General features: G+C 46.7%; 1 protein-coding gene across 4 annotated transcripts in view; it reads right to left on the reverse strand.

Annotated features, from left to right (window-relative positions):
- Window positions 1-14,875, reverse strand: part of RHOBTB1 (Rho related BTB domain containing 1) — a 200,680-nt gene that overhangs the window by 26,405 nt on the left and 159,400 nt on the right. Inside the window, exon 2 of one of the 4 annotated variants that reach the window (XM_069101848.1) lies at window positions 5,620-5,677. The exons of the other annotated variants lie outside the window; for them this stretch is intronic. Within the exon in view, the coding sequence (XP_068957949.1) occupies window positions 5,620-5,677 (58 nt within the window). The remainder of the gene's footprint in view (window positions 1-5,619; window positions 5,678-14,875) is intronic. 4 annotated transcript variants of the gene reach the window in all.

The raw sequence follows: 14,875 nt of genomic DNA on the forward strand, positions 1-14,875 counted from the left end.
GTCAGGTCTCTCTCTCTCTCTCTCTCTCTCTCTCTCTCTCTCTCTCTCTCTCTCTCTCTCTCTCTCTCTCTCTCTCATCTTTATACAATAAACCACCATCTTCATAGAGAGAGCAGCTACAAAACAGCCTCCCAATATGCCATCGGAACTGCTCCTAGGTATTCTGACTGTGACTACATTCACAAGCTACCCATGAAAAAGGTTACTGATGAATGGGGGCCATTTAAACTGCTCTCACTCTGTTTTCCCAAATGAAATGGGATAATAATAGCAGCCCCTACCTTACGGTGTTTTATGAGGATTAGATGAGAAAGAGTATGGAAAGCACTCTGCCACCCTTAGATCAACGTATCAATGCCAATTATCACTGTCATATTACTTAGGTAGCAAAATAGAATCACATGTCAGAATCAAAATACTGTTCTTTTCAGTCACAAATAAGGTATCCCCTCTCCAAGTCTGTGGCGACAAACACATTAAAACCCTGCCTCCCTCTGCGCCCCGCCACCTTCAGTGAGTTATTAAGCCCTTGCTCTCTTTCGAAATCACTTGGTATTCATTCATTGGTGTAGGTGGTGACTGTAAACTCCCTGAGGGCAGGCACTGTTTAGATACTTGTCTCTACATCCTCAGCTCCTGTGACGTGTCTGGCACACAGCAGGTGCTTAATAAATGTTGAATTACTGAATCTATGTATCATAACATAAATTCCTCAAAGCATTCACATGGGAAGAAGTAACTATGGGGGGGGGTTCCTTGCATTAAATGTAATATAAGATGTCTGCCTCTAACTTAGTAGCAAAGAAAATTGGCATCAATTCATAGCAAGCATACAGAAAAAATCCCTTTTATATTAAAATAGTTCTGATTTTAATAAAACTATTAGCCTGCATGTATTGGGATGGCTTTGAAAGTGAGGCTGAAATGTGGGTGGTCTATGATAGGATCCCGAGAGTAGACAGAAGCTTCAAGGTCACTAGAAATCAGCAAAGGTGGGGAGTGAGGCCAAAAAGCCCAGGGGAAGGCATGTTCTTCGGGCCCTGGGATTTACTGAATAGCACTTTATGATTCAGACATTTGGTAGTCAATTTTTCTACCCAATATCTTCACCGTTTCCTGGAACACAGCCCAAAGCACTCTCCACTAATCACTCATTAGTCCCTGAGTTTTTCTATGGCCCCAGGCTCTATTTATATCATCTATCCAGGCCTCTGCAGGTTGTATTTGGACCAGATCATCAAATAAAAGGGGAGTGCATTGTGGAAGGTCTGGGGCTTTTTGACAAAGTCTCAGCATCTGTGTTGAAGGGAAATGATCAGGAATGTGCCTGGCTCTGCCGATCTGCGTGTCTCTCTCTAATTGGCCCTCCCAGGAGCCCGGGTAACACACGTCAATGGCGCCCAGAAAGGACAACGTTCTTGGTGGCGTAATTCACCTTCCTGTGATGGAGCCGAGACTTCGGTGCTGTGATTGAACATGATGCTGGGACATGTGAGGACTAGAAATCAGTGATGGACCAGTTGCCAAGGCAACCCTTGGAATACTCATGTCACTGAACACATACTCAGTCCTCTCCAGATGACCAACAGAGGCAATCCCAGCACAATGTCTGCACACTAGGCCAAGGCTTTGGGCAATGACTTTTTTTTTTAATTTCTGTTGCATAAAAATTTAACTGTAAGAAATGTTTTGGGGAAGGTGGCTCAATGTTAAAACATTGGAGAATTTTTCCTTGTAGGAAATGGTGGTTAAGGGCTTGTCCTGAATAACATAGCTTCCTTAAAACTAAAATAGCTTATTTATTCAAACATCTATTGGTGTCTTCCAAAAGGTCTATCCTTTTCCCCTCTTCACATTCTGGTACTCAGTGGATGGGCCTACTGAGCAAACCCGGGAATGATCACCAAGCCCACTGACAAGACTTTTCTCTCCCCCCTGCCCATTTCTGATTTACAGAGCACTGAGGGTTTAAAAAAATAAAGGTAATGTACTCATTATTGTATATATTCTATTTTTCTAATATATAAATAAGGATACGAGGATATTGATGTGGAGACAGGCCATCAGAAAGCTAGTTGCTCTGTCAAAATCACCTCTGTGTTCACATCTCTCCATAAATCTCCGTCCTCATTCTGTTGGCATAAACGCCGATCTATACAAGTAAGGAGCTATTTTGGGAACACCAGTCTGGATTCCAAGCCAGTTTTTCTATCTCTAGTCCAAGAAAACACAGGACCTGCAGCTAAGAATATCTCTAGGCAGAACTCCAAGGAGCGAGTGATATTCAATAACTTTTCATCAAAACACACATTCCGTGCAGAGACTGCTCAGTGTCTGACACCAGGCTGTCTTCAGAAACACTGGTCCTGGGAATGAGAAAAGGGCATTTATTCTTACTCTGTCTCCTTCCTGCAGCAAGATGCAGCTGGGCTCAGGGGTGGAACCCTTCCTCCCCCTTGTCTTGACTACCCGGATGATTGCTCTAGCTCTCCCAGCCTTGGTTTCCTCATCTGTAAAGTGAGAATTCTAATAGACTTAATCTCGAAGTGTTATTGTGAGGATTCAGTGTGAGATCATGTGTGTAAAGCATTTCCTGAAATCCGAAGTGACATCGAAATGACAACCATTATTTGAATAAATTATTATTTACTATCTTCCTAGCTTGTATGAATTTTTAATTTGGAGTTTGTCTAAAAACCAGTGGCAGACATGGAAGGAGGTGGGTGAATGGGGGGAGATAAGAAAAAATGTTAGACGAGGACCACGGGGACAGCCTTAGTTAGGAAGAGGGTCTTCTAGAGGGCTTTCAAGGCTTCCCAACTGTCACATCTGTTTTTCAGTGGAGAGTAAACGATGGCAGGAAAGGGGAAGGAGAATTCTTTCTGAGATACTAAAATGTACTTTGTTGTTGTTCTGTCATGTCTGACTCTTTATGACCCCATTTAGGGTTTTCTTGGCAAATATACTGAAGCGGTTTCCCATCTCCTTTTCCAGCTCAATCTACAGATGAGGAAACCGAGGCAAACAGGGTAAAGTGACTTGCCCAGGGTCACACAGCTAGGAAGTGTCTGAGACTGGTTTTGAACTCAGCTCTTCCTGACTCCAGGCCTGGTGCTCCACTTAGCTTCCAAAATGTGCTTTAGTCTATACAATCCAACCAACATTCAATGCCTCCTATGTGTCAGGTACTGTGGGCATTAAATACAAACTGGACTTCCTGCCCTTGAGAAACTTATATTCTATTGGAAGGGTGCAAACAAGCAGAGACAAACCTCTCTAAGACATGCTCACATATCCAGATTTTTGGAGTTTGTAGGCTTGGGATTGGAAAAGGCCTCAGAGGCCTCCTGTTCCTACCCATATCTGAACCAGGCATTATATCTCTCAACTCTGGGCATTTCTTCTTGGTATCCCCCATGCCCCAAATTCCATCCCTCCTTCCTTTGGCCTCCTCTTCTCCCAGAAGGCTTTCCCAGGCCTCTTACAAGAAGCTTCCCTCTGTTGATTATCTCTGATTCATCCTGGCTATATCTGGTTTGTCCATAGTCGTCTCCCCCTTTACTGGGAGCTTCCTGAGGGCAGGGACTGCTTTTAGTCCCAGCACTTAACACAATGCCAGGCACACAGCAGGGGCTTAATAATTATGCTTGACAAAAACACACCTTAACAACATCCCCAACAAATGCTCATCCTTTTGCTTTGGGTAAAACACAATTGTTATGTTGCATGGGAGAGTGGGGAATGTTCCCATAAAAGGCTTAACAGGAGCACTTTCCCTTCCAAGAAATCTCCGAGAATAGTTGAGATTAGTTCAGTCTGAAGCATTCCAATATTAGTAGAAGAATAAGAGGGGGAAAAAGGAGGAAGTCTCTCTTATTGCTGAGTCAGTGGGGATGGGAACCAGACAGAATTTTTAAAAGACGGACTTTATTCAAGAAATTTGTTTCATTTGCACCAACTTTTCTTTAGAGGAGAAACAGCCCCCAGACTACAAGCATTCCTTTATCTTTAATTCCTCCACACAACGAACAGCCAGGGCAGAGCTGTATTAGAAAGACCCACACAGGAATGGGGAAGACAAAGCCTGAACAGGTCTGCAGGGAGAGCTGGGCCCAAATGCTGGTGGAGGTTGGGGGAAAAATGCAAAAGCTTCATGTTACCCACATTTCTTGGCCCAAGCTAGACTTGGAGCAGTAAATGCCACAAACCCACAAAAAAATTGTCTTTAGAATGTCTCCAGCCAAATTTAGCAAACTGGGGAAGGACGAGTTCAGAGAAGGGATCCAAATGCGGAGATGTTTCTCCCATCTAAAACATCAAATCTGGCCTTTGAAGAAGCATTTGGGAAAATGAATTAGCAAATCACCTGTCCTGGGCCAAGGGAGGTGCTAGGGACCAGGCTTCCTCTGCTTTTTCCCCAGGCTGGCCCTCTTTGTCTTCACTGTAGCAAAGAGGGGGATCTCAGATTCCTCATCTGAAAAATGAGGGTGCTGGGCTAGACGACCCCTCTGGGTCCTTCTAGTTTTAAAATCATGTGACTGTCCTGCAGTGAGGTCAAGTTACCATCTGAGTGACCTTGAACAAGCTGCTTAACCTCAGTGGGTCTCAATTCCCTCATCTGTAAAACAAAGGTGCTGGGTTAGCTGACACCGAGAGTTCTAATTCTGACTTATGAGCAACATGGGTGGACAACCGTCTGCTTGGAGAACACCAGCAAGTGGAGAGCTGCAAGAGGGAGGGCAGGCAATGAATGGGACAGCCCAACGGGAAAGTCACAAGGGCTGATTTCACCCAAGATGGCACACCGCCCACCCTCTTTCACTCCTGCCTGGGGGGCTCTGATTCAAGGCCAGCTCATTCCATCTCAGCTCTCCAAACAGTGGTTACTCCAGCCACTTTTTAACTGTGGGTCCATGTGGCCATACCAAGAGCTGATAGGGTCTGCTGATGGAGCAAAATGAAGCCACCAAGGGTATGAGAGTAACTAAGCTGTCTCCCCGCTCAGAAAGGCATCCTTTGGCTAATTCACTTGTCCTTGTTCCCTCATCCCTTCTGCATGGATAGTATCCCACATCACTTGAGCTCTAATAGCCATGGCTTCCCTATCTATGAATAATGGACTGAGAGTTCTCATTATTGGTCTCACTCAAAGAAAGTCTGAATTCCAGTCATTGACATTTCCCTTTCCTCCAGCTCTGGGACCCCGTCCTCCCCTGCCCCAACAGCAGCCACAGCACACGCCGTATGACGATGTTCAAAATCCTTCCTAGCAGAGTGGCCCCTTCCATGCACCCTGTTTGATAATGCGAGACCAAACAAACAAATCCAGAGCGCAGAGCAGCACAGAGCAAGGCACAGGAGGGGAATGCGTTAGGGGGAGCTTGGCTTGGGGTTGCTGTTGGTTTTTTAGTAGGGAGCAGCCAGTGTTGGATGAGATGGGGAGGGTTTTGGTCAGCGAGGGCAAGCATAACAAGTGACCTGCAGATGGAAGGCTGGGCCAGTCCACATTCATGATGGATGAAAAGCCCTGCTGGGGACAGCCTGCCAGGGAGCCCCGCAGGGGATCAAGATCATGCAGGGGCCTGGATGTGGGCAGGAGACATCATGTTCATACGTTACCAAGAGCAGGGAGGCTTCTTAAGTACAGATGTTAAGTGGGGGAAACTGTCAAAACACCCTGAAATATCCAGATTGGGCAGTGATCAGCATGCAGAACCTTCTTTCTTCCCAGGGTCCCTAGCTACATGTTTAGGAGGAAGCAGTATTTAAAAATGCAGATTAAATCATCACCTTACCCCCCAAACATAGGTTGGGGGAACTCTTCAAAAGGAAAGTGGGGTCACTCTAAGTTTCACACAAAGGTACCCAACACTGGCCTGGAATATATCACTTATGATTTCATTATTCTGGGATGGGATTCACATGTTTCAGGCTGTCAGAAGAGGTCAGAATACAGAGAAGGTTAAGGGCCTCTGCTTTCAAGGTTTTTTCCAGTTTAAAAAAATAAAAACAACTTTTCAGTGATATACTAGTGTAATAGCCCAACATCTTGGGAATATTAGTCTGACCAGAGAGGACTGATGGGAAAATCCCAAAGAAAACCCGCCATGCCTCATTTTATGGGTCAAAGCTCAAGGGAGGTAATATGTGGGCTTCTTCAGGTATTTTCCTACTCTTGAATAAGAGCAAAGCACAAGTCCTTTCAACACAAACATGGACGACCTATTTAAACATCCCATTGTGAGTCAAAGAATCAGAGAACCTCGTCCTTTAGAAGGACCTCAGCCCCCATCCAGGCCAACCCAAAGCTGCAGAAGAATCTCCATGGCTGCCTCCCTGTTGCATGGACACCCCGTCCTGCTGGAAGCCTGCCTGAAGGCAACCCCCTGCCTCCCGAGATCACCCTGCCTGCTCCTGGGAAGCTCTGTCAGGAAGTTGTTCCTGATGTCCAGTCTCCTTCTGGGCAGAGGTCTGTTCCCCATATGATACTATCTAGCCTTAACATAAGAGCATAACCTCTATGGAAGCAGAAATCAGGAAAATCAATGAAGAATCATCTGAAGATGGAAAGGCCAATTTCTGAAAAGACATTTTCTTTCCCACCTCACTTCCTTCCCCCGCCAGATGCCTCCTGTTTTCCCCAAAGCAGTATATGCAATGACGTGCCATTTAAAGTCAGTAACAGTATATTCTTGGGAGGGGGCATGGCTGCATTAGGGACTCAACCAGAATGAAGACTGAGGGCTGAGTGACTGTGTGTGCACAAGTCCCTCAGCTGATTTTCAAAAGAAAGTCGAGGACGACACTTCATCAGAGAGTCTGGCCAGGCTTCCACAACCATTGCTTTGACCTCTGGAAGATGGCTAGGTGAGTTGTTCAATATCATTCAATATGGACAGGTACAAAAGAAACTTAATCCTTACCATAGGCTACAAAGACAGCCTGGACCCATAAACCTGGAGCCTTTAAGGACCAAAATAAACCAGTCAGGGGTGACTGTCTTTTAGGCTTCCCCACCCAGGGTGGGACAAGGAGGGGACACCTGTGATTTTAGTGGCATGGCAACTCCCTCCACTGCTGAAGACTTATGACTCAACTCTATATCTAGTCTTAAGAGGGTCGTCCTTGGCACTGAGATGGTTAAACAACACCCACTTCCACATAGTGAATGTGTCAGGCCTTGACCCCAGATCTCCCTTTCTCCAGACCATAATTTACTATGTCATGTGATTTCTCAAGAATGCTACGAAAGACTGGAAAGGAAACCCCCAGGAATCCAATGCCATGTCTCCTAAAGTGACACATGAGAAAGGGTGGCTGGTCAACATTTCTGCAAGTTGATAATGTTTTGGAAACTGTCCTCAAAGGTGGATTAACCCACTTAATTAGATGCTTCCGTGACACCAGAATGATACTGGGTTAATTATTTTTCTGGGACTGAGCGGTCCCTAGATGCCAAGGCAGCACATAGAAGAATGTCACAGGCTTGTGGGAAGAGTAAGTCTAAGCCGTGACAGGACTAAGACTCAGAGGGGCAGTCTGGTGGTGGCGACACAGAGACTGACCTCATCTTGAATTCTGTCTCCCAAGCCCACCAGCTGTGTGCCCACTGGGAAGTCACTTTTTTTTTAAGCAATTGGGGTTAAGTAACTTGCTCAAGGTTACACAGCCAGTTATTTTGGGGTGTGGTGCTAAGTATCTGAGCCCGGATTCGATCCCAGGTCTCCTGACTCTGGGGCCAGTGCTCTTACTCACTGCACCACCTGGCCACCCCAGCAAATCACTTCTTATCTGCGAGTCTCAGTTCACTTATAAATGGGGACAGTACCTACTTCACTGGGGGTATCGTGCAGTTTGAGAGAGAAAAAGAATGTCAAGCGTTCGGCCACCCTAAAAACACTATATGCAGGCCAATTGAGAAGCAAGGGGTCATAGCAGGTCAAGAAGGCTTAGATTCAAATTCTGCCTCTTCCCAAGAACCCAGCACATTCTTGCGACTGCTGCCTTAGCATCTGGGGACCATTCATTCCTAGAAAAATCATCAACCCAGTGCTAACTTGGTATTCTCTCTTTGGCTTCGGGCAGATTACTCACACGAGTTAAGGCAACTCTCTGGGACTCCCAGTCCCATTAAAGCAGACATGCTGCATGGATGGGAGTTTCCATGCCAGGTGTCCCTATAAAGTGAAATCACTGAGATGGCACTCCAGCTAGACATACACATGAGTTTTTATTGTTAAATCTTAAAACCATTCACTTTAATATTCAGAGAGAATATAATAGAATTAAGATAAAACGGCATTCTAGTCCATCTCAGGGGAAGCTCCTTGATTACCTTTATTAGGGAATTCTGTGTAAAGTCTCTTTCCCTGGCTTCCCACATCCCCATCTTCTTGTCCCTGCCCTTTGGTTTCTTGATGATGCCAAATTGTCAGTCTTAAGGATTTTGGAATATTTATAAATGGTTCCCTTTTGCCTCTGGGTTTAAAGACAACACAGTGGGGCAATGGGCAGAGTACTGAAAAAGACCTGAATTAAAACCCAGCCTCAGACACTTTACCAGCTGCATGGCCCTACCTCTACCTACCTCAGTTTCCTTCCTGTAAAAGGGGGATAAGAATAGCCCCTGCCTCCCCAGGGTTTCTTTGAAGATAACATGAGATGTCTGGAAATCACTTTATAAACCTTCAAGCATTACAGAAACCATATTTGTTATTGTCACAATCACAAACTACTCATTCGCTTACGGACATTTCAAGTCCTCAACAATCTGGCCCCAGAGCGACTCTTTCGGTGTTAGTCATATCATCATCCCCCTTTCTATGGCCTCCATTTCAGTTAAATTGGCTTCTGGTTAGTCCCTCTGGCTCTTTGTACCCCGGGCCCCTCCATCGTATCCTATGCCTTCCTCTCCACCCCATTGGGGCTTCTTGCAGAGACCAGGTAAGGGCCACCCGGCTCCTCAGTTCCTGGTGCTCTCTCCCTCTTGGAACGACTTTGTCCTGGTATTTCATTAGGTACTTCTTCCCATGGAATGCAAACTCCTTGGCGGGTGGGAGTGGGAGTGGGAGTGGGGTGAGGTGTTGCCTTTTCTTGGACTTGGCCTCCCCAGTGACTGCCCCACAGCCAGGCACAAAGCAGGTGATCGATAAATGCTCACTGAATTGTCTCAGCAGCTTCTAGGAGAGCAAGTCAGGGTTTGTACCTGAAAGGGAACTGACTGCTGGTTTCTCCTCCCCCAAGCTATGGCCCCTCCCTCCTCTACTAATGCTTTGATGTGCTGGATGAATAATAGTTGCCTAATGAGGACCCAGGAACCCAAATTCTTTTTTTTTCCCCTTCAGACAATTGGGATTAAGTGACTTGCCCAGGGTCACACAGCTAGTAAGTGTCTGAGGGGGATTTGAACTCAGATCCTCCTGACTCCAGGGCAGTGTAAGGGTTATGGGATTTAAAGATCTTCCATGCCCCATTGGACTTGCTGACGTAGCAGGAAGGGGCGGAGAAAGAGGAAGGCGGGGGGGGGAAGCTGGAGTTCCTGCAGTGGCTGGCGGTGGTGGCGACGGCGGCAGCAGCAGCAGAGGCAGCGGCAGCGCGAAGCCCTTTTTGAGTTAGTCAGAATTTCTGCTAAGGACTCCTGCTGAGGACTGCCAGGGGCCGAAGCTGCTGGGAGCGCACTTCCCGGACGCTGGGTGGTTGCTGTGAGTGGGGAGAGGAGGACCTTTGCTTGAGGTAGCCTGTTCTGTTTTAAAGGCTTGAAAATGTGGGTTCTTTCTACTTTATCTACCTGTGCCAATGTCATAACTACTCTGATGGCTTTCACTTTCTGGTTTTGGGACTCCGTCTTTTGGTATCTTAATAAATTTTTTAGTTTATTCCCCCATATGGCAAGCATGATGTATTTTGTGATGGATAATTATATCAGCGTATCTGTGATCTCCATAGGCATTGTGAATATGGCATTGCTGATACAGGCAGGTACTATACCAACTGCCTTACCTAACTGCTCCCAGGAACTCAAGCTCTTCAGGCTCCAAAACAACTGCCCAGGCTGTTTCTTTCATCCATTTTGCTCCCTGCCATCAGCCTGTTTTACCTGGATGATCTTCCTTTCTAACCCCCCCACCCCAGTCTAGACTTCTCCCTTTCTTATGCAATGTAGCAGAAAGGGCCCTGAATTTGGAACTGGAGGCTTGGAGCTTGAATCTAGCTTCTATCACATGCTACCTCTGTGACTTTGGGCAGACAAGGCCTCCCACTGCATCCAGGGCCATCTCCAGTCGTCCTGATCTAATCTGGTCACTGGACCCATATGGCTCCAGAGGAGAAAGTGAGGCTGGTGACTGCACAGCCCTGCCTTATTTAAGTCCAATTTCTTTGCAGGTCATGGCATCACCTCCCTCATGTGGTGGTCCTGTTCAAGAACAAATGACAAACCACACACACACACACACGCATTTTCTCCCTCAGCCTCAGTTTCCTCGTCTGTAAAATGGGAAAAATAATAACAACAGCAGCAGAAGCTACTCCCAAGGGTGATTGTGAGGACAAAATGGAAAGCACTTTGTAGCCCTAAAAGTATAATATAAATACTAGCTATTATCATGTTAATAATTAATCAAATAATATGAATTATTATAAGATAATGGAATACTTTTATAGTCTTCTTTTTAGAAACAGAGATCATATGAAGGAGAATAAGAAATGAGACCAGAAAACCCAAAGAAAAGAAACAATCCCTGTTATCTACGCCCCCCTCCTCCCCCCCCCGCCCTGCTCCACCATGCTTCATGTGACCTGGGATAAGTCACTTCATTTCTCCGGGCTTGCAGGCTCCTAGTGTATAAAATGAGGGGACTGGACTAGATCAAAGGCTTTTAACCTGCAGTCTGGGAATTTGTTTTTGAAAAATATTTTGATAACTGCAGTTCAACATAATTTGTGATCTTTCACTTCCTAACCCTGCTCATTTTACCTTAGGAATTTATGTGCTTCTGGGAAGGGGTCCAGAGGCCTGCCAAGTGGCTATAGAACACACAAAAGGTAGGAAAGCATGAGCCTTGAACTGTGTGAAGTGATACTTGAATGTACAAAGGCTGCTGTATGCCTCTCTTTCTGGGAGCCCAGAACCACACGTCTGCCATCTTGGTGACCATGGCATTGACCCCCTGGTCTGCCGTGTGCTTCAGGGGGACTTACATGCACTTTCTCGATGGCACATCTAGTGAGGGACCCAAGCCAAGCATCTGTGGCTCTTGGGGACTTGGAATGGTGGAAGAAGAGGGGCAGTCATTAAGGACCCTCTCACCCCACAGCCACACTGTCCGCTTTCTGTCATTCAGCCTTAGGGAGGTTGGGAAGAGGCCCAAGGCAGGCAGGAGAAGACGGCCTCGTCTTTGTTTTAGTTTCAGGGGCCTCCCGGTCCTGGCTGTTACACAGGCCCCCTCCTCTCCTCTGACAGGGCCCCTCTCACCTCACACTTGGACTACTGTAATAGCTGCTGGTGGGTCTGCCCGCCTCAAGTCTCCTCCCACTCCAATCTATCCCCTACCTGACTGCCAATGTGATCCTTCTAAAGGGCAGATCCTATGGTATGCCCTCCCTGCCCCCTCTGTAGCCTAGAGACTCAGAGTAGCCTATCAGTATGCTAGGCAAAGACAGGAGCCCCTGTCTGGGATGTTTCTGCCAGTTGTGAGTTCCCCTGGTGTCCCCCACAGCCCCACCTCAATCCTGGGGTGGTTTGTTTCTAGCTAGTCCCAGAAGGCTTCAGGCAGACCCGATCACTCCCAGTGGGAGGCCTCAGTGCCTTGAGCCTCTAAGCTAAATAAACAGAAGAGGGAGTTATTCATTGTTTGAGGAGAATGTGAGAGGCTTAAGAGAAGGTAGTTTTCTGTGGCCTGCTTTCACCAAGAGCCCGATTACATGGTCTCATTTAGAAAACTATTAAAGACCTAAGGAGAAATTCAGAAAGGCCATTGTGTGTAGACCACTGCCACCTGTTTCTGAGCCTTCAGGATGTCTGAGACAGTATGGCTCGATGGAAGAGTCTTGCAGCTAAAGACGCCTCTGTGGTCATTTCCCCCATACCCTCATTTTACAGATGAGTAAACTGAGGCCCTGAGGACTTCATTTGAAGTGTGAAAGTCACTTTACATGACTTCTCCAAGATCCCATAGATCATGACGACCAGTGTCAGAATTTGAACTCAGACCCTCAGATTCCCTGTTCTGCATGCTGCCCATTCCCTCTGCTGCTTCCTGGTCATTCTCCATGATGTTCCTTCAGGACAGAAATATATCCTCAAACATCCCTCCTTTCACAACCTGATCACAGACCTATCTCCATGAACACATGACCCGAGCCTTGAAGAATCCTCTATAAATCCCTTCTGAAAGGGATTTCTGTTTAAAAGTTCAATCATCCCATTAAGCAACACACTCCAAAGGGTATTAACTAGTGTGTCCACTTGTCCCCAAATGGCGGAAGCTCCAGGCCTGATTCACTTATACCCAAGCAGAAGCTGCCCCCCATTTTTGGAGAGTGACCCTTCCTCTCAGAGGCCCGGCTCCCTCCGAAGCTCAGGTCAAACATCACCTCTGACATTAGGCTGCCCCCGGCCCCCCTTGGTGCCCATGCTTCCCTCTCTTCCTCCCCCACCTCTATTTACTGGGTCTACACTCGGCATACACTTACTGCACACGCGTCCACGTTGCATCTCCCACCCCACTCCAGAAGAATGGAGACTCCCTGCGAGCAGGGGATGTTTCCTTTGGAGGCCCAGTGCCTGACACACAGCAGAACCTCAGCAAATGCCTGCCAATTCTACTCAACTGAGCAGAGACTCTGTGCAAGGCGCTGAGCTCAGTGTTAGGAAGACAAAGGCTGAGAGAAAAAGCCTCGCTCTCGAGCCACTGGGACTCCTTTCCCCATTTCCGGATGTGTTGTCTTCATTAGAATGTAAGCCCCCTGAGGCCAGGGATTACACACAAGCATTATGGGTATATGTGTGACACACACATATATGATATGTGTACGTGTACATGTGCATACACATTCTACACACAGGTGTATATGTATATATGCATGCATGTAGATACACACACATATATATAAATATAATATACACATTTACATCCACACATATATTTTGTCTTGTGTTTATCTTCCCAGCGCTTAGCAGTGTCTGGCACATAGCAAATGCTTAATAAATGCTCTCTCCCCCTCACACACATGCACACACACAGGCACACATGCAATTATTTTTCTGGCCATTCATGGTCAATGTCACATTGCAGAAGGGATCTGGCAGAGCCTCATTCCAAACTGGCCTATCCTGGCACCAACTCCAAGTCAGGGGAAAAGCAAAGGTGGATCGTGAACCTCCAGCATTTGGGCCCTTATGGATTTATGAGCTCCAGAAAAAGGCAGGGGTGGCCACTTTCCTGCCAGGATGCAAACACCAGGTACCCAGAGTCCTGAAGTTTTCAGAGGGTTTTAATTGACCCGACACAGTAGGAGGACAGATTGACTTCTGTCCACAATTCCCTGTGCCTTCTACAGAGGAAACAACCTACCTGCCTGAAAAGAACCCACAAGGACTCGGGGGAACCTGCTTTCAGGTAAGGTAATATGTGTCTGGAGAACTGAAGCATGCATCCCCAAAAAATCTTATTTCAGAAATGTCCTAACATTTGGCCAGCTTTTTACTGCAGGAACTTTAAATGCTAACGACCCTTGTGGACAGAGGGCAGGCAGCTTAGAGTAATTCACCTACCACAGGTAAATCCTGTCTGGGAAAAATGAGGACTCGCCCTGCTCACTGTCTGCCTTGCATCTGGGGCGTTACCTGCCTGCACTGGCCTTTTCCTCCAGAGCCTTTGAGATGTCTTGAAAGAAAACCTGGGCGAGTTCAAGGGGACAAGATTCAGCCCTTCACATCTGGGTGCTGAGAGCTCCCTGTCTCCCTCAGTTCTGGGAAACTTTCTTAATCTTTCTCTTATTTTCTGGAGGGTTTTTTTTATCTCATTTTTCATTGCTACAAAGTAGCATTATCTGGTTACAGGTCCTGTGCAGAGGTAGCAATAACATTTGTCAGCACCTGACACATACCGTATTTCCCCGATAATAAGACACTGTCTTATTATTTTTTTTTGGAAAGAAAATCACCAGAGGGCTTATTTTCAGGGGAGGGCTTATGTTGTCCTGCCTCAGCTCTCCTCCGCGGCACTGCTCTCAATGGCGCCAGCAAGCAAATCACTGGGGAAGAACAGGATGACGCGCTCACTGCTGCAGCTCTGATTGGATGCAGCTCGGAGTGCAGCGTGCGTTTCACGGGGGGGGGGGGGAGACGGTGCATACAGATGGAACTGTGAAGTGGTGGATGGAGGGGGTGATGGCTGTAACTACAGTAGCAATCTCAATAGGGCTCATTTTCGGGGGAAGGCTTATTTTAGAGGAATCTTACACAGTAAGGGGAGGGCTTATTTTCGGGATAGGTCTTATTATCGGGGAAACACGGTAGTAAGTGCCAGATAGTCCCATATTCTCTCTCTCTCTCTTTCTCCTCCAATCCATTTAGCCATCCAACTGCTCCTATAATCTATCATTCATCTACCTATTTATCTGCTATCTATCCCACCCTATGTCCACTTTTCCATCCTTCTGCCTACAATCTATCTACCCACCTAGCCATCTACCTATCTAGACTACGCTACATCCATTTATCCATCCATCTATCTACCTATATATCCACTCATCCATCCACCCTACTCTACATCCATTTATCCATCCATCTATCTACCTATATATCCACCCATCCATCCACTCACCCATCCATCCATCCATCCATCCATCCATCCATCCATCCATCCATCCA

This window comes from Petaurus breviceps, unplaced genomic scaffold (genome assembly GCF_028583685.1).
Source record: "Petaurus breviceps papuanus isolate PSGF00001 unplaced genomic scaffold, PetGlider_PUasm1.0 490, whole genome shotgun sequence".
NCBI classification, from domain to species: Eukaryota; Metazoa; Chordata; class Mammalia; order Diprotodontia; family Petauridae; genus Petaurus; species Petaurus breviceps.